The sequence below is a fragment of the Rhinichthys klamathensis genome, unplaced genomic scaffold, assembly GCF_029890125.1.
Source record: "Rhinichthys klamathensis goyatoka isolate OS25496 unplaced genomic scaffold, OSU_Roscu_1.1 h1tg000183l_1, whole genome shotgun sequence".
Lineage (NCBI taxonomy): Eukaryota > Metazoa > Chordata > Actinopteri > Cypriniformes > Leuciscidae > Rhinichthys > Rhinichthys klamathensis.
The window spans coordinates 459,367-483,652 of record NW_026606711.1 but is presented as its reverse complement, the minus strand read 5'-3'; the positions used below and the strand labels follow the sequence as shown (position 1 = coordinate 483,652).

The following is a 24,286-nucleotide window of genomic DNA, read 5'->3' as shown; positions in this document are numbered from 1 at the left end:
GTTTATGTTCCTCAGTGATGATGACCTAATTAAAGGGGCTGTATAGAAGAATTCTATTTTAATTAATCAACAATGTTTGAACAGCTTATAAAAAAACTTAAAAAAAACACGACCTTCCCTGATTTCGCAATAGCGTCTGGCTGCTGACTTTTATGGTGTGTTCACACCGAACGCGAATTTAATTATTTGGGCGAGTAGATTACATACAAAGTCAATGCAAAGACGCGAATAGACGCATCATTCGCGCCGGGCGTTGCGAATGACGCGAATTGGGCGACGCGTTTGCCGCGAATGTCTTCCGCGCAAGTTGAAAAATTTGAACTCGAGCGAATGTTCAAGCGTCTAACTAAACGCGATAGACGCGTATTTGACGCTCTATTCGCGTTCGGTGTGAACACACCATTACACTTGCACTCGCACTCGCAGACTTGCACGCTCAGTCACCTGGCTTCCTCAGGAAGTGACATCACTTGCAATCGATACCTGCGATGCCTGAGAAGAACAGCTACCAATGTCGTTCAAGAATAATTGCCATATATATATCATATATCTGTCAATATATGATATGTTTTACGTTAATTTATAAAAAAAATGTCATCTATGATATCAAATATGATATATGTACATGTTTACTTATGCACAGCTCACTCTTTGTATTAGGCCTAACATTAACTATACTGTATAGTCTAACTAGCCGACCATGATGAAACCACTCACTTGTCTTGAATAAATAAACTACACTATTTGATAGAGTGGTATATAAACTGTCTTATAGGCCTATACTGTCTTCCCATGGCTTACACGTTGAAACCACTACCGGCCCTGTTTTATTTTTGCGTGAAACGTATTGTAAAATACAACATGTAATAAATAAATAAAGCAACACTGGGAAGGTCATTTAAAAAAACAAAACATTTGTTTTAGGTGCATTACACTTTTTTACTGTCATTTTAGCTGACTAATAGGGCACAAACACATTCATATTTTCCCTTCAAATAAACATTAGAAGGTACTGCTCTGAAACAATTTGTGCTCAGAAAACCACTATAAGTTGAAGCTGCCAAAAAGATTAGCATGCACAGGATAAGATTTGTGAAAGTGTACATACGATTTTAAGTGTAAATTAAATTTGCATGCGCCAGAGAAGCTTTTGCCCCACGTATACAAGTTATTTAGACATTTGCACATACAGATTGGTTTTTCGCTCAATCCGTTTTGCAGTTCTCTAAAGCAGTTCGTTTGCAAATCGCTGTTTACAGACTTGCAACGTTTGCATATTTGGGAGAAAAAAACGAACCTGCCAAAAGTGTAAGCGTGGAAAAATGGAAGTCACAAGAATACAGATCATGTTTATTTTGTGTTAGCGTGAAGCTGCAGTTTCACAATAAATTACACTTAGGAACAACAGTAAATGTCGCAAATCCTTTTTCTTACGCTTGAAACGCAATTTATTTCTTGTGCTTGTGCTTGTTTATTACAGTTGTATCTCCCTTGTTCTCGATGTGTTATTTCACAGAATCACTTGATGGGAGATTTGAAGATAGCCAGCAAGTGGTGTTTGGATCAGTCACGTGTTCTGCTTGGTTCTGTTCAGCTCTGTATGAGGACCAAGACGTTTCTGAAGCCATGGACAGATTAGAGAAGTTTTCAGAGGACAGAATCAATTGCTCTGGAACCGTTCAGCTTCATCTTTACTGAAATGAATGACATGCATGTTCCTTGAACATATTGATGTAAATAGGCCTATGTAAGTGTTATAAAGGTTTATCTTTATATTGTAGGCTACTACTTGTATATTGTGTATAGGCTTATTTGTACGTTACACAGTAATAAAAAATGTTAATAGATGTAAATTGACATATTTACAATAAAAACAAAAATCAGCTTAATGTTTTTGTTTTGTTGTTGTTTTTAAATGTGTAGACCTGATCATTTCCTTGTATCCTTGATGATCATTGGCTTTGCTGTTATATTAAAACAGTTGTTGCCTACTTGAATGCTAAATAAATGATATAACATAATATTTCGATGAACACAAGCTGCAAAAAATGACTTTTTTGGGGGGAAACTTGTGGCGTTTAAACGTATTTCCGGTTTTAACGTATTTTATTTGTGTCGATTGCAAGTGACGTCACTTGCAAAGGAAGCACAGGTAACTGAGCGTGCAAGGGTGCAATTTCCTTTTCTTTCTTTTTTTTAATTTCTATTGTATTGTGAAGCATGTGTTATGTTATTCTGATGTAATATGGAAGTTACCATTGTACATGCTATTTGTTGGGGGGGGGGGGGGGGGGGGGGGGGGAGAGAGTATAAATAATAAAATACTTTTTTTTTTAAAGTCTGAGTGCAAGTCCGAGCGTGCAAGTTGTCTGTGAAAGCCTCATGACGTGTTCGCTGGGAAAATCTAAAGGATGTGACCCGTTTGTGCGCGCCCCAGAGAGACTCCCTTCCGTTCAGTGACATATGAAATGCATGACAGGATAATAATAATAGATGACAGGATAATGTAGCCTACTGTAATCATGATGTGTCATGCAAAAAGAAAAAAAAGGGGATCAAGTCAAACTAGTCTCACAAAGCCAGATATATCCTCAAATAGGCTACTTAGACGGCTGCATATATGGAAAAAAAACACAACCTAAAAAAATTTGAACAAAAGGTTTCTCAGCTGTTTTTTTGTAGTATTAGGTGTCCTTAATAACATACTAAAAGTTTACTAAAGTTTGAACCCTAGAAAGGTGTAATTTTCAAGATGGCGTCCAAGATGGGCAGGAAGCCCTTTAAATATCCTATTTGACCTATAGCCAAGTAATCTTGGTGTCTAACCCCATGTTTTCTGGGTCTATGAATCCATTGGACTTGTCTAAATTGCACTGACATGATTACATACTTATAAAATACATGATTTTGTGAGATTACTGTAAGGTTTTATCTTTGTTTGGGCTGAACCAGAGTTGTAAACGATTTAGCCTATGTCATGTAACTCCTTCTCAGTACCTGTTTTTGGACACATACCCTCTTTTTTTTTTTTTTGCTAGAACACACACTTGACATTCAATGTAAAAGTTATTGCACCCAAAAGTAACTTAAATTGGAGTTGTATAACTTTGATCATAAACAACTCTGAATTAGCCCGAACAGTGTGTGTGAACCCTCTAAAATGGTCATTCATTTCAATTTGAATAAGGTAATACATCTGTCATGCATCCCATCCTCTATAGATGTTTTTGAGTATCCACCTTATTCTGCTCTAAACAATGCGCGCCGCCATGACGACGACCCCGGTTGCCTACTTCCGGTTCGTACTGTATTAGCAGTGAGAGAATGAGTTCAGGCTCTACATGTGCTTTTGACAGTGGTGGAATGTAACGTAGTACAAATACTTCGTTACTTTACTTAAAGGTGCTCTAAGCGATGTCATGTGTTTTTTAGGCCAAAACATTTTTTGTCACATACAGCAAACATCTCCTCACTATCCGCTGGCTGCCTGTCCCCTGAACACACTGTAAAGAAACGCGATCTCTGTAGACAGCCCATGCTTCACAAACAGCACCAAAAACAAACTGCAGCGACCCGCTCCCCAAAACATAACAAACTGTTCCAGCCAATGACCGACAAGAAGGGTTTGGGGGTGTGGTTTGGGGGGTTAGTGTGCGGATGAGGAGGAGGGAGGGTCTAGCTAGCCTCCGTTTTGTTTGACAATAGTTCGAACGTCAACAAGAAGTGACGTCACCCAGGATCGCTTAGAGAACCTTTAAGTAATTTTTTCACGTATCTGTACTTTACTTAAGTAGAATTAATAGTGCATACTTTTTACTTTTACTTCGTTACATTTTGCAGCAATTATTATACTTTCTACTCCACTACATTTCTACAACGTTCTGTTACATTTTCGTTAAATTTTCTGATCAGTTTTTCCCCTCTGCCAAAACGTCATCCTGACCGTCCGTTCATCGCACGTTTCTGTCTCACCACCAGTAAAGTTTGGTTGCCATAGATATATCAACCCGGTCACACTAAATGCGTCTCTATAGCACGCAGTGTGTTTATCGTGCAATTTATACACGAAAATTAGTTTTTACATGCATAGGAAACGCATTGGTAGTAGTGATGTGGGGTGCGTGTGTATTATACGTTTGGTTAGGATTAGTATGGCAAGCCAAGAGGTTCAGAATTACGCCATAAATGAATCGCGTTTACAGCCAAACGCCGTCATATACGGCGTTTTAACATAATATGTGTTTATATATATATATATATATATATATATATATATATATATATATATATATATATATATATATATATATATATATATATATATATATATACCATATAGTAAGGGTAGGCTATATAGTAAGCTTGATGTGTATATTGCCTAATTGCAAGCTTGTTCAGAAATGGTGATAAAAACTTAAAATATAACTGCTTTTCCATCATATTGAACATCATTATATGAGTATTAGGTTGAATGAGTTAGAATTAACTGTTTTATTAATCATTAGAATATAGACATTAAGAGAATACATTGTTATGCAAGTACTTTTACTTTTAATACTTAAAGTACATTTAAAATCAGGTAATTTTTACTTTTTACTTAAGTAGGGTTGTCATTGTGGTACTTCTACTTTTACTAAAGTAAATATGTCTCTGGTTATTTGTACTTTTACTTAAGTACTGAGATTCAGTACTTCCTCCACCACTGGCTTTTGTTGGTTGTTTTAACAATTCAAAGAAGATAAAAAAAAAACTTTTTAGAAACTGGGTGCTTTGAGCATAAGATAAAACGGAGAGAATGCCCATGTCCGGTTCGTATCAGCTAACTTACATTCAATACCAGAGAGTAGACGTTTTTGGTTAGCTATGCTAAAACTGAAGCATCCAACGAAAAAGGTGTATGTCTCTCCGCACCATTTTGTTGACAAACGCCTAATAGGTTAACAGTAGGGATGGGCATTTCAAGCAAAAATAATAATCGAAGATCGCTGGGTATTATTCAATTATTAATCGAAAATCGCACCCCTCCATCACATCACGCACACATGCATGTATAGGCTATAAGCTACACACCAGAGCACATGAGCAAAGCGGAGCAGTGATGCTTAAATATAAGTAAAAAAAAAAAAAACCAAAAAACTAAACATACGTTTTATATTTAAGTTTCACAATAATGTTTTATTTATTTATTGCATCTATGTTGATTATATGAAAAGGGAACCGCATGGGATGAGTCAGATATGATCATAAGATGCCCAATATCGGAAAACATTTGGAATGGCTCAGACAGACATGATTTTGACCACTTATTAAGTTTTGTTTTGTAGAAAGCCTTTCTTTAAAGTGAATTTCGTTTAGTATAAATTGTATCTTCATTTTAATCAATGTTTTATCAACAAATTGCCTGGAATACTAATAAATAAGAAGCAAATATAGTAGATATACAGGACACGGAGGCGCGGGCGCGTGAACTGGAGCGCATCTTATTAATCAACGAAACTCAGCGTAGGCTATAAGTTACTTGCCTCACATACATGAGAAGTATATCTACAGAAAGCTTGAAATGTGTACTTTTAAAAGCTTGAAATGTGTACTCTCTGCTTATGTATAGGTTAATTCGTATGAAGTGTACATTTCTCTCTATAGGCGCGTTCTCTACTGCGAACATGGTGAGTCAGCATCATCAAATTTATCTTCGCAGTCGACACTTACAGAAAACACTAGTTTATTAATAAACATTTCAAATGTTTCATGCATAATCATTACTTTTGCTGTTTTTTTGTGGCAAGCTTTATGTGTGCGTTGAGATGCAGAATAGTCAATATATTACGAAAACGCCCATTATGGTTTAGCATTATAGTATACCGTCCGTACATAACTTCCAACCCAACTTCAGTCGTGCACGGGCAGGGGCAGCCCTACTTATTTAACATATTTTCTAACCAGCACATCACTGCGGCGTTCTGAGCGAGCGGCGCTTAATCTTCATAAAGCTTCGAACCGGAAAAGGACAACCGGCTTCCGGTTCAAACCCGCTATGAATCATGGGTAAATTCGCTAACCAGGAAAAAGGTGGATAAAGGTGGCATTATATTAAACTCAACAAAACTAGATTCACAATTTTCAGCAATTCAGAAGATGGTGGAAGAGACATTTGATATCGTTGCCTTATTGAAATGTTGTTGGCAGCACAGTGTGTACCATTTTGCTCAAACAAAATGTATTAATTTTGCACTTGTACTGTCCTGAAAAGCACTCACGCAGAGATGGCTCGCACTCACGGCTGGATCCCCTCCCCCTGTACACCGGTACCTGTTCAGTAGGATGGACGCTGTAACGAGTGGAAATAACAAGGTATGACCCCTTTAAGCGCTGCGCGCACCCAACACCACATATATATGGCGCCGGGTTATTTCTGTTTGATGCTCATTTTATCAGAATTTGATCCATATACAGTATAAGAAGGAATTTATCAGATCTTTTTTTTTTTTTTTTTTTGCCGTAAAGTAATTCGTTACCTCGCGAGACCTGATATCACACGATACTTCCTAACATTCAGGCCGGCGGCTCGCCGGCCCAAAGTTGCAAGGGTGGTTTTGCGGCTCACAGGCACCAGGGGGGTGCGAGACGACCACCATTCAACACGAAACAGCAACATAAACATTACAATGACTCCAAAGCTGTTCGGTTAAGGTAAAAAAGTTACTTAGTTCCAGGCGCGCTGGAAGCTGTTTCATGCGAGTGGGGCTGAGGGCTGGGTTGGAAAATATGTGACGTCATTGTGTTATGGCTGACGACAAGACATGACATTTCTCTGTATATGTTGTAGCCAATAAAGAAAACATATTTAGTTTCATATTTATGTTTAAATATTATAGGCTAATGTTATTTTTTATTTAATCAATGTTGATTATGAAAGTGAGCGTGCAGCGTGAGAAAGACATGATACATGAGATCATGAGATACCCAAAATGTCTTTGTTGTTGTTGTTGTAGAAAGACTCTTTTAAAAATATTTTCGTTTAGTATAAATTGTATCTTAATTTTGATATGTTTTATCAAACAATTGCCTGTATTTAATAGCTAAATAAGAAGCAAATATAGCAGACAATGTAAGGCGCCGGCGATCACTTGCATTGCACGTAAACTGGAGGGCGCCGGAACTCAGCTTGTGCCTCACAGATTTTATAAATATAGGATATCTATTAGCTTGAAATGTCTTCTTTTAAAACGAAACTATTCAAAACGAAAAGAAATAGACGACTCTCTGATTATGTAATCAAATGTGCATTTCTCTCTGGCGTTCATGGCGAGTCCGCATAACTTCATCTTTACAGCGACACAGAAAACACCTGTTTATTAATAAACAATTAAATGTCTCCTTGCTATTTTTGACACATTAATAATCATTACTTTCGCCGGTTCTTTGTGGCAAGGTTTATGAGTGCGGGCGTGCGCTTGAGTGCGGCTATATTAGGCTACGTAAACGCTCATCCTGTAGCCTATTTAAGTAATTAAATCAATATAAAGAGGGGCGATGTGTCCACAGTGGCTAAAATGAACAACTACTAATCGACTAGAAGAAAACTTTAGTCGGAGGCAGCCCTTATTCCACATATTTTCGAACCAGCAGGCCATTCAGGGTTGAGCGCGCGACCCTGAGCGGAATGAGCGAGCGGAGGGATTCAGAAATGCGCTCTCCGCTCACATGCTCTGATCGGAACAAACTAAGCATGACAAATTCAAACTTTATTTCATTTTCTCCGTAGCTTGAACACTCAAACACAGCATGTATATTTTCATTTCCCCCCCCCACGTTTTTTAGTACAATATTATGTTAGTCCACAGCCCCCACCAAGGGGGCTGTGGCTATGACGAGGGGGGCTGCAGCCCCCGCAGCACCCCCCTTCCCGCGCTACTGCTTAGTTCACCTTTAAACCACCCATCAAAGTTGCCCAAGACCGAACCATTGATCCTGCTTTGCTGTTCCAACGGTTCCTGATCATGTCGAAAACTGAACAGTTTTCACTGGAAGATGTAACGAGCAAGCAAGAAATCTAACAAAACTGTCCTGGATTCCATCCCACCAAATGAGCATTATGTCCTTGACGGTGGCGTGATGTTTTGAAGTACATCTTATACTACTGTAAACCACTAAGAAACCTTTTGTTAGAATTTTTTTGGGGTCAAGCCATATTTGCAGCTGACTAACTTTATACTAAGCTACTTTTATACTATAACAGTGTCATTTTAAATACCTCGCCTGATGCTTTCTTAACGGTTGTTTTGTCACCGCTGTCATTTTTGTTGTGTTGTTGAAAGGAAAGCGCAAACATCGAGCAATATGTTGATGGCTGCAGTTCACTAAACGGCCATCAGTGTCGCTAATAACAAGCATTTCTGTATTCTGCATAGACATACCATATTGGTAACCTCTAGATCAGGGGTGGGGAACGTTGATCCTGGAGGGCCATTGTCCTGCAGAGTTTAGCTCCAACCCTGGAAAAAACACTCACCTGCCTGTAACTTTAGCAATCCTGAAGACCTTGATTAGCTTCAGGTGTGTTTAATTAGGGTTGGAGCTAAACTCTGCAGGACAATGGCCCTCCAGGATCAACGTTCCCCATGCACCCCTGCTCTAGATCTATTTAATGTATCATCTACAAGTTATTACTGGAGCTCTGCAACACGCACTGGAAACAGAATACAAAATGAAAGACAATCATTTTAGCACTGGTTTGTATTTATTTCCTATGAAACAGTTGCTATCAAGAGGATTCGACGGCTCATATACAATACAGAGAAGATTTGAATCTCAAAAATGGCTGGTCAGAAGTAAAAGTGTGTTTGAGTCCCTGGTAACATGTTTGTACCTGAAGAATTGTCATCTGCCAGAAACTGTTCCCACGTCACCTCTCTGTTTCAGAAGCTTCATATTAATTTACAGTCATCTCACCCGATATAAAACCCCCAGCTTTTCTCTTGATAGAGTAAGACAAGAAAGGTATTTTTAATATGTGTGTGTGTGTGTATGTATGTATGTATGTATATATATATATATATATACATATACATTCATTATTTTGTGACCATATAAATATACTTTTACAACAGAAAAAACAATACAAGATTTTTAACAGCAGAAAAATATTTACTTCGGTGCAGTCAGTTTTTAGCAGTTGGGTTATAATGAAGACAACATAAATATGCACACTTGTAAAATACTACTAAAAATAGCATCATAACATCATGATTATTTGCATTAGTAAAACTGAACAAGGCTGAATGAAGGCTTGCATTTCTTGTACACAAAAGAAGGTCTTTCCTTTTACTCAGTTACTCAAATCTCACATCTTTCTTTGCACAACAAAACCCAAAGTTCACACTATACCATTCAAATGTTTGGGGTAAGACTTTTTAAGAAATAAAAAATAATAATTAAATTGATGAAAAAGGACGACATTTATAATGTTACAAAAGATTTTTTTTATCTAAAAAAATGCTGTTCTTTCGAACATTCTATTTATCAAAGAATCCTGAAAAAGAAAAAAAAGGAAAACAATTGTCAACATTGATAATAATAAATATTCTTGAACAGCAAATCAGCATATTAGAATGATTTCTAAAGGATCATGACACTGAAGACTCGAGTAGTGATGATAAATTACATTTTAAAATATATTACAATAGAAAACAGTTATTATAAATTATAATATTATTTTACAATATTACTGTTTTACAGTATTTTGGATCAAATAAATGCAGCCTCGGTGAGCAGAAAAGACTTATTCAAAAATATGACAATCTTCCCAACCCCAAACTTTTGAATGGTTCGCTGGAATGTCATAAAGAGTGTTTAAAAACAAGCATCTTCTCTGACAAGCATGGAACGGATAGAACTCATTATAACAGAAAACCATGGAATGGCAAAAAATAAAAAATTATAGAATCATTAATAAAAAAGAGTTTAGTTTAATTAACCATCTACACAATGTTTCTATGTTTCAAAATATAACATTGGGATTTGTAATATTGCTAAGATCTATTTTTCCGGTTATTCCGATGGAATGGTCATTAGCGCCAGTTTGGGAAATGTTCGATATTTTTCATGTATACTGTTAGCTACATCGCTACAGTCAAGCAAGGCATAGTCACCTAATATTATTCAAATGTTTCTGAGATGCAGAATTGAAAGGCAGCCGAGTGCAGGCATGCGGTGGGAAATGGGTCGGGATCACAGAGAAATCAGCGCGGCGAGTTTTAATGTCACTCTCCAAATGATGTTTTTCAGCAAATAATCAGAAAGGGACCAAGTGTAGACATTTCTAAAACCTCTGCATCTAATATCTTTTATATGATCTAAAGACACTCCATCAAACCTTTGTGAAACCTATGAAATCATATTCATGTTCAGATTTGATGACATTATGCCTTGGTTATTCCAGTTCAAATATGTATGGAGAATGATATTTGATTGTGTCAATGAAGTAAGTCATACAATTATTTAAACTTAAAAAATCAAGTTTTTGTGCTGTGCTGTCTCTAAGTTTAGTCAACTTGAAATATGTACTAGCGATACATTGGATATTTGGGTTCTAAAGTTAAATTTGGGGAAATTATTCTAATTTTAAATTGTGATAGCTAACGGCATCAATCTTCAGATCCATTTTTTTCCTGTAAGCATGTTCCTGACAGCTGTAGCCACTATTAAATGCCATTGTATGGTGAAAGAGCTGCGGAAACACGTTGTTCATTGAAAACACAAGCTTATGTGTTTGGAACGAGGGTGAGTCAATGAGTATTTTCTGTCACTCTGAACTCATTTTGGCACATTAGGGCTTGACAATATCGGATTCAGGGGTGTAATACTGCTATGATATGACAGGAATAGTAAGATCTTGGCACAACACCATTTAATTTAGTAGTACATATGCACACATATACACCTTAAGAAAATAAGTGAACTCAAACATAGCGAATAGAGGAAGTGACATCAGAGGCAACGGCTGAATAAGCAGAAGAGCGAGAACATCGCCTCTGACCAGAATGACACGTCTTGCACAGCGTTTTGTTTTCCTCAACAGTCCTCCATCTGGCTCCCTCGCTGCATTCCAGGAGTAAAAGATTCGTATGAGACGGCAACAAACAAATTAGTTGTCATAATAAAATCCTTGCGAGTTCTCGAGGAAGGTTAGATAGAAGGTCAAAACGCTCCTCTCTGGCTGTGAAGATCCTCGTCTGTACTAGATTCCTGGCTCTTGCTCACACCTGCAGATCCCAGGAAACCAGAAGGAAACCATCCGTCAAAAACACACATTCATCTTTCATGTTCTGACATCATTCACTGGAGCGTGTCCAAAAATGACCGAAATACTGTGGCTGAGATTTCAAAAGTGTTTGCAAATTGTAGATGGATTTAGAGATCGAGAAACAATTTCCATTTAATTTTAAGTCCAATGAATGATTGTAACTTAGAGACATTTGTCATATATTAGTAGCTTATTTATTATCGGAAGACAAGTACAGTACAGCGATGTATGAAAAACTATGAGGTTTCCTGTGAAAGGAAAAAGTTCAATAACAAATAAAGCTTTGGATCCATCGATTTAGACTTTTTGCCTGATACTGATTATTACATTATTTATGATATTATTAATAGCCATTTTTTTCCCCAATCTAAAATGACTGTTTATTAGCTGATAATTGTTTAGGGCTTTTCTAAACTGACAGAGAGAGTATTGGTGACCACAAAAACACATTTCAAACCAAATATTTAAATAAATGTTTATTTTATATATATATATATATGTTGCAGAAGAATTAGGCATATTTTAGTTTAAAAAAATTTTTTTTCACATTATAATAGTGACAATTCAGCCCTTGTAATTAATGCATTATTTACTTTTGAGTTCTTTTCTATTCTCATTAGATTCTCATTAGTGTAATAAAAGCTATTGTACATTACTCAATTTTAATTTGACTGCTTTTAAGTGAAAACAAAAAATACATTCATATATTTTATAGCTGGCACAACAAATACTAATATGATGTATTTTACAATTTAAATATGTATATCTTTGTTCTTTTTTGTTATAGTAATGAAACTGGTGAGATAATGTGCATAACTGTAACAACTTTTTTTAGACCAGTATAATTTCTTATTCATTTCATTTGATTTTGGAGTGAAATATGGACACATATTCCGTTACAGGTTTTGTAAGATTCACCCATTTACCATTTGAATTGTAAATAGGTAAGTAAAAAAATAAATACTGTTAATATAGGCTTTCAATATATGCCTACTATATTAAAAGGGGCATTGTATAAAGCATCTTTAGCCAAAGTTGATTTATTAATTGGCTCAAAAACAGCTGTAATTAGTTACCAGTTTGCTTGAGAAAAGGGAACTTCATAAGAAGACTTACCTGGACATTTATATCCTGTCTGAGAGTTTAATGTGGAGGTGCCAACAGACAGCATTAATATAGAAGAGGGTTACTTAGGGGAAAAGTTAGGGGAAAAAAGACTGACTTAAGCTCATAGCAGTGATGCGTTCAAATGTAACCGCTATCCGTATCATTTGGCATGCACTGATGTATCATACCAACCACCTGGTGGCGCTCTGTGATGCCTCGAGTGCTGATGGGATACACGTTTCAAACTTAACGTATCATGCTTATCACTTGCATTTACCTCATGCAAAGTACACTAACAGTAGTTGTCAATAGCGTCAAAGAATGAATAGTGGAGCTGAAAGTCTAATGGAGACAAAAAGGAAGAGAAAATGAAGGGAAGGAGAGAAAAAGACAAAGAAAGAGAACACAGTCTTAGTTCAGCAGAAGAGAGGGATGTAGACAGAAGCCTCTCGTTTAACACAGTTTTATAGACATTCCCGGTTGACTTGTTCTTGCATGTTTAGACGCCACAACATTCCAATGCTAGCCAATTACACCGCAAAATACAAAGCACACAATGTTGTGTCTCATGCATGTGTGCTGCTGTGTTCAAGCCACGCACCTTGAGTAGAGTTTTTCTCGTTCAGGAGTTTGGTTTGACTGTTGGGCAGGATCTTAATTTCAGGGGGGTCGGGGCTCTGGGCGACCCGGGATGCCATCAAGGCATTGAGGTACTGCAGACGGGTCACCTGTGGGACACGGGACCATTTTAACAGCAGAAAAAGAAAATGCATCCTTTTCTGAAGGTCACACAAGAACATTACCCATGTGCGACCAAAAAGTAAAAAAACTTTAAGTAAATAATAATAATAATACGTTTATTTTATATAGCGCCTTTCAGAATACTCAAGGTCGCTTTACAATAAAGTACAAATAAACATGACATAGGAACATGACATAGAAACATGACATACAAACAAGACATAGAAACAATACAAATAAATTGAGATAGTGGTACATAAACATAGAAATCACGGGATACAAGTAGCATAAAGATATGTTTTAAGGTGAGTTTTGAAATCGTGTAATGATGAAAGGATGTGTAGGGGCCAAATATAAAAACCTATGAGAAGGATCTCAACATTACAAACTTTGATTTAAAGCAAAAAACTTCTGCTGGAAATGAACTACAATTCCATTAATCAAATTAAAAAAAAAAACAGTACAATATAAAACTGTTGACTTATACTCCAAGGTTATAGGTATAAAAATAATATTTCATATTTATTGCCAAATATTCAAATAGTAGTATCTCAGATTGTATGTGAGACTTAATTATGTAATGTGCACGCAACGCATACATAATCTCTTAACCACATCAGAGCTAATGGTCGGTCTGTCTCGAAAAACTTTTATCTATAAAAAAAAAACTATTCTAATTGCTATTTTATTTTGTATTTCTAAATAAAATTTGAAATGTTAAAATATCAACAACAATAGTAATGAAATTACCAACGTTTGAGCATTTAAATATATTTAAAAATATTTTTAAATGTTAAAAATATAATAAAAATATAGATTTAATATAATATATAATCTTATATATGTATATTAAATACTTAATTTTAAATGTTAAAATAACAATGTCAACAACAATATTAATTAAATTAGAAATGTTTGAGTATTTAAAAAATAAATTAAAAATATATTTAAATTGTATTTATTTAATAATAAATATAAATATTTAACAATATTTAATTACATTAATATATTATTATATATATTTAACATTAAATTTTAAATGTTAAAATAACAACATCAACAACAATAGTAATAACATTATTAATGTTTGAGTATTTAATCATATAATAATTTTTTTAAAATATTTTACCAGAAAATAAAAAATCAGTTTCTATAGTGAGAAAAATAGAAAAACACTTTTTTTTATTATTAAAATGAAGGAGAAACATTTTTATTTTTTTTTAAAATGCATTGACGAATCATGCACAATTAGACTTGGAACATGTATTATGAAAATAAATAGGGTCAATTTTGATTCACAATCAATGCTCAGTGATCAAATATTTTATTTTTCTATGTACACTTCTGAAATGCACTTTCTGTAAAGCCGCTTTGAAACAATATGTATTGTGAAAAGCGCTATACAAATAAATTTGAATTGAATCAAATACGTACTAATGCCTACTTATTGCAACAACAAAAAAAAGCACAAAAGGAGTAAAAGGAAAGTTGTGCGCTCACCTTGATGAACTGCAGGTCTGTGAGGGCTCGGACTGTGTAGTCGGGACAGTAGCTGGACGGGCTGGTGGCTTCTCCCAGCTCAAAGGGGTCTCTGGGGGACTGATGCTGTGTGGACACCGGAGACTGGTGGACTGATCACACCGACAGTCGTTACGGTCAATATACCACAACATGGACTGCTGACATTCATGGTAGTGCAATAACACTGTGGAGCTAATCAGGCGTTACGCAATAAAACAACAAGTGATCAATCTAATCACTTAATCTGATGTTTATCTGGGTTTTGTGTCTTAACTAACCGCTACTGCGAGAACTGATGCTTTACATTTTTGCTGTTTTGTTGGTAGCCCCACCCACAGTAAAATCTCATTGGTTTAAAATTCCAATCCACTGAACTGTACATTAATCAACTAATATGTTCTAATTGGATGCAAACATGTTACTCTCAGCGAGGACAGAAAAACATTGAAGGTTTGTGGCATGACTGGTTAGGTGAAACATCAACATTTAAACAATAGCCCCCTATGGCTGTTTTGCTTTCAAAACACAAAAGGCTTGCAGAATCAGCCGTTTTTGTCTTGTTGCCCTACAGCTTAAAGAATGTCTTTGACTATCATGAATTTTGAAGCCAACATTCATGAGTCAGCGCTCTTTGTTTTTGTTAAGCCGCATTATAAATAGATTAGAATGATGGATTTAGAGATGATCTGGGATTATCCTAAAACGCCGTACCTGAGGAGGGAGCTGTGAGCGCTGAGACGCCGTAGTAAGTGAACGCGCCGTTTTCAAACTTTAATCCCTCTTTCCCGATCTCCACCTCCACACGGCCCTACACACACACAAACATGCACACAAACATCTATCACACAAATATCTCATCAAAAAATACAAACTTTTATCTTATAATTCAAAATATTCATTTCAATTGATATAAATAAGCTATTTAATACTTTGTTATAAAAATGTATTATTTACATTTTACGTTTACATGACCTATTTTTTTATTTTAGGCTGAAATATGGCCAGACAAACTCTCCCTTGTATAAATGGACAGGGCCATGATCAAGAATGCGAAACTATAATAAGAAATCGAGCTCTTCTAAAGCTACTACTACTAACACATTCCAACAATAAAATAATTTATTTATCAATGTTTAAATATTATTTAATGTAAAATGTAATACATTAAATATAATTTTATAACAACAATAATTATAGTAATTTTAGTATTATTGTTTTGATTCATTATTATTACATATTAATTATTAATATTAGGGCCTATTCACACCAAGAACGATAACTATATTAGTGTTTACAGCAGCAGACGATATCGCTCTGTTTAAAGTGCGCGCTGTAGTTTTGTCATCTGTCACTTTAAAAGCTCGAGCTCTTTAAAGCAGGATGGATTCTGATTGGCTGTCAATGTTTTTAGCGTTTTTCAGTGGGAAAATATCATTCTGAAAGTGATTCCAACCATAGATATCCATAATAAAGGCTAGATGTCTCGTCCGCGCTGCTGGCCAATGGAGGTCGACGTCCGCACCTGGCGGCCATCTTGTCACAGGCAGCTCGCTCACTCGTAACATTGTGTTTTAATGGTGCATGTACTTTTTAAATAACCATAACTTGCTCAATTTTCCACCGATTTTCAAACAGTTTGGTTTGTTATAAACGTCAGAGATGTAGTTATGACACTGCATACTTATGAATAATAAGTGTATCAATAAATAATCATCCAGAATTATAGCCACGTTAATAATGTTTGTAAGAAATAAAAAAATCGTTTGTAAATCCGTCAAGGTACCACAGAGCCCGCCAGAAAGCTTGCCTGTGACAAGATGGCCGCCGGTGATGACGATAGAGACTCCGCGTAAGACATCTAGCCTTTATTATGGATATCTATGATTCCAACGGTATAATTTCTCAGTGTCATTATCGCTATAGTTGTGTTGTGGACTATTTCTTTTACATACATGTATATATTTCTAGAACTATGTCCTTATTGTTATCTGTATAGTAATCCTTGGTGTGAACGGGCGTTTATTATTAAATTAGCAATGTTAATGATCAAATATTAAATATATTTCAAATGTTGTTTTAAATAATAATATTTTAATAATAAAAATACTACAACTACTACTAATATCATATTTAGATATTGTATATTCATTAACAATATTATTTACACCAGTGCTTATAAAGTGCCTTACATACACTATGACCAAGAATGTGAACTTATGATAAGAAATAGTAAAAAAAAAAAGTTTAAACACCATTAACACATTCGGACAGCTTAATACTAATACATAATTTAAATATTTATTTATTTGTAAAATATTTTAAATATAACTATAATTTTTTAAAATAATAATAACAACAGGAATTATTATCAATGTTAAACACAGATGAAGGCAGACAGCCGAAATGTGTGCACTGTTTTAATCTCCTACTTAAACCTAATAAAAATAATTTTAGAGTGCAGATATTTAGCATTTTCATTTACTGATATATAGGTCTTAGCAAAATATAATTTTTAGTGTGAATATTTTAATAATAAAAATACTACTGCTACTAATAGTAATAATATCATATTTAGATAATGTATTTATGAGCTTGGAACACATGTCCACAAACACAGGCACATTGAAACGTAGGTTTATCGTGTGGTGTGTGGTGTGTGGTGTGTGTTGTTCTCGCACCTGCAGAAGCAGAATGAAGTAATCCACAGGGTGGTTCCGCGTGTACAGGTAGTGATCAGGACTGAGCCGGTTCCCGGGGTCAAACTTCACTTCTTGGTTGACGCTGGGGTGCCGCAGCAGATGAAATAAGACTCTCTCTGACACGCGCTGCGGGCTGAAATGTTCCACCTCTGAAACAGACAGAGCGGTGCAGTGTTTACTGGCGGATGAAATCACCTCCATTAACTGGCCCATAACAAGCACAAACCGTCCCGCCATTGACCCGAGACACTGGGAATGTCCTCTAAAAGTTGAGCACTTTCTTCTTCTGCACTTCCTTCTTGTCAGGCTAACAAATATACCGTTTGGGGCCGGTAAGATGTGTTTATGTTTTTGAAAGGCTTCAAATAGAGTACATTAAAAATTACTATTTAGTTTTCTATTTGAATATATTTTAACGTGCGATTTATTCCTGTGATCAAAGCTGAATTTTCAGCATCATTACTTCACTCTTCAGTGTCACATGATCCTTCAGAAATCATTCTGATATGCTGATTTGCTGCTCATGAAACATTTCTGATTATTATCAATAAAAACAGTCATGCTGCTTCATATTTTGTGGAACTTGTGATCAATTTTTCAGGATTTTTTTGTAACATTATAAATGTCTTACTGAAACTTTTGATCAATTAAATGCATCCTTGGTGAATAAAAGTATTAATCCCCCCCATCTAATTGACCCCAAACTTTTGAACATTAGTGCATATTGTATATAAACATAACAGTAGATAAAGAGAGTGATTTAAAAGTGATTCAGCTCTAACATCGGACGACCCACGCTTGAAGATCTGACCACACATCAGTAGAATTATATAAATATGACAAGTTGCTTGCTTTGACAGTGTTAAAGGGATAGCGTCATCATTTCCTCACCGTCAAGTTGTTCCAAACCCGTATGAGTTTCTTTCTTCTGTTGAACAACACAAAAGAAGATATTTTGAAGAATGTTGGTAACCAGACAGTTGATGGACCCCATTGACTTCCATAGTATTTTTTTTCTCCATACTATGAAAGTCAATGGGGTCCAACAACTGTTTGGTTACCGACATTCTTCAAAATATCTTCTTTTGTGTTCAACAGAAGAAAGATACTCATACAGGTTTGGAACAACTTGACGGTGAGGAAATGATGAGATAAATGATGGGTGAACTGTCCCTTTAGTTAACGATAGTGTGATTTTTTTTTTTTTTTGAGATTATGATCATTTTTAAAGCAATTTTTTAGAATGGCTGCCTTTTATATTTGGTCTGTTATTCGCTTTATAAAATAATTTTTGTTATTTTACATTTTACCCTTGAGAAGAATAAGCCATTTGAGGCTGAGTACTAATGATTTTACCATCCAAAAGCACTGAAGGGTTCCCTTCTGACCAATGCATTTCCATTATTTTTTGTTGTTCATGAATACTGAATAAGGATTATAAAAGTCATTTTAAACAGATCACACACAGAGCAATTTTCAGTATATTGAAGCAGGCAGACCTCGGGATAGGAAGCGGTGGGTGGCCAGCAACAGCTGAGGAGAGGTGCGGATCTTCGGTTCGCCCTCTGGAGGTTTAAAGATGGAGAACTCGTCATGAACGCTGCGCGGCTCCAGGGGAATCTCCAGCGGGGCCATCGGACGCTTCACCTTCATGTCCACTGTGGAAGAAGACAAAACACATTATAATTCAGATCAAATGATGCAACAGCTATCAACTCAAAAACACAGCATGCAGCTACTCACTGTAACCATCAGACTCGTCCAGGATCTCAGATTTGATGATCTCCTCAATAACGTCCTCCAGCGTGACCAGCCCCAGAACCTCGTAGAACGGATCTCCTTCGCCCTCATTATTCACCTTCTGAACGATGGCCAGGTGTGAGTTTCCTGTGAGGACAGACAGAGAACATTTGCTTTAGAGGAAGCAGCTTCGCAATGACTTTGTTTTACTCTTAAGTTTCTAAAATTGCATTGTTTTGGTGATACAGTTTGAAATTCAGCGTGGGATTGTGCGTATTGAGCATAATTTTACTAATTCCCGCAGATTTTGTGCTCTCACCCAAAGTGCGTTCACATAAAGCCACCTCTCAGTACTAAATTGAGTTATTTCTCGCTGCTTATTGCACTTAAACAATCAAATACACACAAAATAATGTCAAAATGCCGGTCTTGGAGAGTATTAATGTAAACAGTCAGTTATGTTTTAAGTGAATGTAAACAGTTGAGAAAGAAACGCATGTGTAACAGTATAATGGATCCGTGCATCAGGTCTTAAAGTGACAGCAGCCTAATATTCCTGCTGCCAAATTATGAGATAATATTAAAAATATCTATATGGCAGTTTTTCTCCATGGTATCGGTCAAAATATTAGCCAAATGCTGAGTGACTAGTAACTTTGGAAAACCACTAGCCATAGTGGCGTTAATGTTATTGTTAAGTATACAAAAAATATATAAATTGTCCAAAAAAATAAAAAATAAAAAAATTCCAGTGATCTGAATCAAGTATTAAAGAAAGATGTGTTATAAACACTGATATTATAAACACAGTTTTAGGTGTATTTTAACATACAAATATGAAGAAAAAAATAATAAGATAGAAATTAAAATATTTCATAAAAAGTTTTGTGAAAATAAAAGCCTGAATATTTATATGCGATCAATATCTGCCTAATCATGCCAACAAAAATACTTAATAATTGTTAAAATATTGGTTGCACACCGACACACCCAGTTTTAAGGCATCTGATTATGATTATCAAGTTATCAAGACACTACTAACCCATTATGACAGATTAATAACAATAATAAAAACATACACATTTAAATATATTATTTAATATATTATTATACACTACCCGGCCAAAAATAAGTCGCTGTTTGGATTTAAATAGGCAAATGCTTATGTGTCAACGAAAGGAGCATCATTGTAGTGATTATTATGTTTCTATCATGTTATATGTTTGGCAACAGTTCTCTAACCCTAATTGATGGAGTGTGTAGCTTTTCATTTCTTAAACCACCATGTAGGAAAAAATGGATGCACCTCTTGATGGTAATAGCATCACAACATTTATTTCCATCAAGAGGTGCATTCATTTTTGGTATTGTCAATGCAAGAGTCCAGCACTCTGTAAAGTCTCCTCCAGCACATCCCAAACACTCTCAATGAATTTAAGCTCTGGACTCAGAGGAGACGATTCATGTGTGGAAATGATTCTTCATGACATTATCATCCTGGAATATGGTCATGATGTGTCTCATACATGGTTGTTTAAGAAATGAAAAGCTACACACTCCATCAATTAGGGTTAGAAGAACTGTTGCCAAACATATAATATAAAAGAAACATAATAATCACTGAAATAATGATCCCATCATTGACACATTAACCTATTTAAATCCAAACAGAGACTTTTTTTGGTCGGGCAGTGTATTATAAAAAGTATTAATACTTGAATAAATAATAGATAAAGTGTTTGATGAAAATAAAACCCCAAATATTATATACATTCAATATGGGCCTAAGTCAAATAAAGGTTGAACGCGTCGCCGATACATGTAGTTTGAAGGCATCGGCTTAGGATTTAACATGCCTTTTTTGAATTCTTCCAGCATTGCATCCAGCTTGGTGTCATTAAAAACATAATGCAGAGGATGGTTGTAGAACTTTGTGATGGTGGTCATGGGAGTGCGGTCCTCTGGATCAACCAACGCCAAGTCTTTCACGTACAGGATCTCGATGATATTGGACCTCTCCTCTTCGTACACAGGGACGCGAGTGTATCCGCTCTGCATGATCTCAGACATGGTGCTGAAGTCCAGAACGGCCGTGGAAGGCAGCATGAAGCAATCTTTCAGAGGGGTCAAGATATCCTCCACGGTTTTGGTCCTGAGAGCGCCCTTACTGAACTCCACCTTGACAAACTCATTATACGGATCGTTCACACTAGTCCGAATCATTTCCATGGTTTTCTCGCGGATGCCGCAGGTGCTCACGTCCCGGTGGAGGATCAAGTCCAGCAGGAGTCCGAGAGGACAGGAAAGTGGACACGTCAGAATGAGACAGATCTGGGCCAGCCATATCAAACCCGGTGCCACCTGGAACCCATAGCCCGAACATACAATATGAGGAACCAACTCAGCCAGGAGGAATATGAGGAAGCCGCTAGTGAACACAGCGGGGAGGATGGACCCATAGAGGCGGTACAACAGAACACCGAGCACAGAGTGACCCAATGCACAAATGAACAGGAGAGAGCACACCAAAACGTTTCCTCTCCTCCGGATGGGCTTGAGGCGCTTGGCCGCCCGCTTCTCATCCTCTGAACCACAGCTGTGCAGAACATACAGCTCCAGTGGGTCCAGCCACAGCAAACTCAGATTCAAGCATCTGACCACACAGCAAATCAAAACCAGAAGTACAAGCACCAAAACCAAACCCCATAACGGAATGAAATCAGATGGTACACCCGGGTCCTTAATGAGAAACTTGTCCGACCCGAATGACCCCCACGTCTGGCCCTTTAAGACGCAGATGTGATGGAAAACAGGCTCTGCATCTTTATTCTGCGTCTCGGATGTTGCAACCTCGGCATGGACTTCTATAAGCCTGCTGTTTTCCTCACGTTCCTCAACCAAGCCGCGCACCTGGAACGAAGCGGACCTGCGACACTTCTCCATCGCGCACGGGTCAGCCAAACAGTCTCCAGGCGCGGCGAACGCGACCCACGGCCAGGTCTCATTGGACAGGTAGGACCCAAACAACCTGAGCGTGAAATTGGTCCCGTTTGGAGCTACGATGACCCCTTCGTGCCGGTACACCAGCTCGCTGGGGTCCTCCAGGCGCAGCCCGAAAACCTGCACTTCTTGAAGGCTGCAGGCTCCGAACCCGCACAGGAAAGATATGATCAACGGGAGACGCAGCTCCGCCAAGCTGACCACCATATTGGAACAGGGCAGCCTGGCTTTATGAATCATGTGACGCTGCTGATGTTGTTGCTGCTACCCTCCTACTTTTTCACTTGTTTTCATATAAAACGGTGTGGGAAACTGGCTAGGTCCGGCCGCCATGTTGGCTCCGAGATTCTTAAGAAACAGGCACAGACGTGGCCCCGAACTCTGGAGCCACAATGAACACAGTTTCTTTTTCGAACGGACGCTACGTCGTGTCAATGATGGACCAATGACAGAACGGCAAGTTCGCGCTTGACCAATCGGAGTACGGGATGGCATGGTAAACCACGCCTACAACGGCACTGTGGAGCGTCAGCCTGTGAGATTAGCATCTTCTCAAGGCTTTTTGAAAAAATAAATAAACGCCTTTATCTGGTTGTGCAGTCGAAAACAGAGAAGGTTTATTTAAACATTTACAGGTTTTAAACGATTATAGCATAGAGTAACAACGTTTATAAGTTAAAAACTGACCGCAATGTTTTACAGCGTGCAAAATGTTTTTGCAACTGGAATAAATGCACTGCACAGACAGACTGAGCAAAAGAGGTGTTTATTAGAGAAATATCTCTTAGATATACATCATCAGAACTCAAAAAGAAATACAAAATACTATATACACATTGCTTTAAATACGATTGTGTTCGTGGGAGGTACAGTACATTTGCATTTCCCTTTAAACAGGAGCAACTTGAGGATAGGAAAAGCATGGGGAAAATCATTGTTAGTTTGTTTTTTTAAATAAATATGAAAAAAACTCATACCTCATTCTTTTTCATTATTTCACTTGTGTAATGGAAGACAAGAGTGTACTCACACTTTAGTGAACCCCAAACAAAGTGTGCTTAGTATGCAATACAACACCCTGAACTGTTTGAAAGGTCAATATAGGTCATGACCCCGAAAAGTAAATAAATGCAGAGTTGAAAATGCAACCGTGGATCCTGAAAACTCACATTTGTAATCTTTAACCTTCACCGTGGTCTAATGATCAAACAAGGGGAACCTGCACAGCATCTCTACCGTACAATTCCTCAGCAGAAACTATGGTGAACATTAAAAGCAGATTACAGAGCTGGGATGGAAATCTCAGCGGCACGCTCACAGGAATTTCATTAGTTTCAAGCAGCAACAGCAACAGCATCCCCACCCCCACAAAACAGAGTCCCTGTGCAATAAGAGAGGAACATGAGAATTAAACAGACAAATCAAAGTGCAAAAGGCTTTGGCCAATGGGTTCACTCACAAATTTAATTCCATGTGTTGTAACTTTGGTTATAATACAACATCTTACGGCGCAGAACAGAGCTCGCAGTGCCCACGTTTTGGTTTCAGTTGAAGTATATACTAGCCAAATATCATAATTCAAGAATGTCAGTTGAGGTAAAATTAGTGCTGTCAAATCGATTAATCGCGATTAATCGCATCTAACATAAAAGTTTTTGTTTATATAATATATATGTGTGTGTGTGTGTGTGTGTGTGTACAGTATCGGTCAGGTTTGGAAACATATATTATATAAACAAAAACTTTTATGTTAGATGTGATTAATCGGGATTAATCGATTTGACAGCACTAGGTAAAATGCAACTTATTTCTTCTCTCAAGTGTGCAATTGTACATTAAACATTGTAAAAAAGAAACAAATAACTATTTATTGCTTTAGATTTAAATCTCTTGTAAAGGCAACAAAACATTTATAAATAATATTATTATTATAATATTAATAATCATCATACACAAGTTGGAAAAAGTCAATTTCATACTCTTCAAAGAGTAAAACAATTCTAACAACAATCCAATGCTATTCTTCAGAGTAATTCGTTCTAATACTTTTTACTCAGCAACTCACTGGGATATTCATACAATTTATGAAATAAAAGAACACTTTAACGCTGAAACCTTTATGCATGCACTGCATAGCGTACTTACAGCATGCCATGAATACACCAGAATAAGG

General features: G+C 36.7%; 1 protein-coding gene and 1 long non-coding RNA gene across 6 annotated transcripts; both read right to left on the bottom strand.

Annotated features, from left to right (window-relative positions):
* Window positions 1-8,718: 8,718 nt before the first annotated feature.
* LOC130094967 (uncharacterized) lies at window positions 8,719-9,043 on the bottom strand. Its single transcript, XR_008808031.1, has 2 exons — window positions 8,896-9,043; window positions 8,719-8,851 (listed from the first exon to the last, which is right to left on the bottom strand). It is a non-coding gene; the product is annotated as an uncharacterized LOC130094967 (long non-coding RNA).
* Window positions 9,044-10,887: 1,844 nt separating this feature from the next.
* On the bottom strand, window positions 10,888-22,476 carry LOC130094920 (metal transporter CNNM3). Of its 5 annotated transcripts, XM_056261467.1 has the most exons (10): window positions 20,970-22,476; window positions 19,117-19,260; window positions 18,873-19,031; window positions 17,353-17,522; window positions 15,386-15,482; window positions 14,654-14,784; window positions 13,014-13,140; window positions 12,690-12,754; window positions 12,422-12,440; window positions 11,177-11,264 (listed from the first exon to the last, which is right to left on the bottom strand). In XM_056261467.1, the coding sequence occupies exons 1-8, from the start codon at window positions 22,351-22,353 to the stop codon at window positions 12,705-12,707; spliced, it is 2,262 nt and encodes a 753-aa protein (XP_056117442.1). In that variant the 5' UTR covers window positions 22,354-22,476; the 3' UTR covers window positions 11,177-11,264; window positions 12,422-12,440; window positions 12,690-12,704. The 5 variants fall into 5 exon arrangements, 4 of the variants coding, with proteins under 4 accessions (XP_056117441.1, XP_056117440.1, XP_056117442.1 ...); XM_056261466.1 differs by lacking the exon at window positions 12,422-12,440 and having other exon boundaries at window positions 10,888-11,264; XR_008808025.1 differs by having other exon boundaries at window positions 12,422-12,754.
* Window positions 22,477-24,286: the final 1,810 nt, after the last annotated feature.

What these genes read in the sequence shown, in the direction of transcription:
- LOC130094920 (XM_056261465.1), bottom strand. Translation starts at nt 22,353, where the DNA reads ATGATTCATAAAGCCAGGCTGCCCTGTTCCAATATGGTGGTCAGCTTG. An exon ending in GGACGAGTCTGATGGTTACA is followed by an intron (nt 19,032 to 19,116) that starts GTGAGTAGCTGC and finishes CTTCTTCCACAG; the next exon opens with TGGACATGAAGGTGAAGCGT. An exon ending in ACTTCATTCTGCTTCTGCAG is followed by an intron (nt 15,483 to 17,352) that starts GTGCGAGAACAA and finishes GTGTGTGTGTAG; the next exon opens with GGCCGTGTGGAGGTGGAGAT.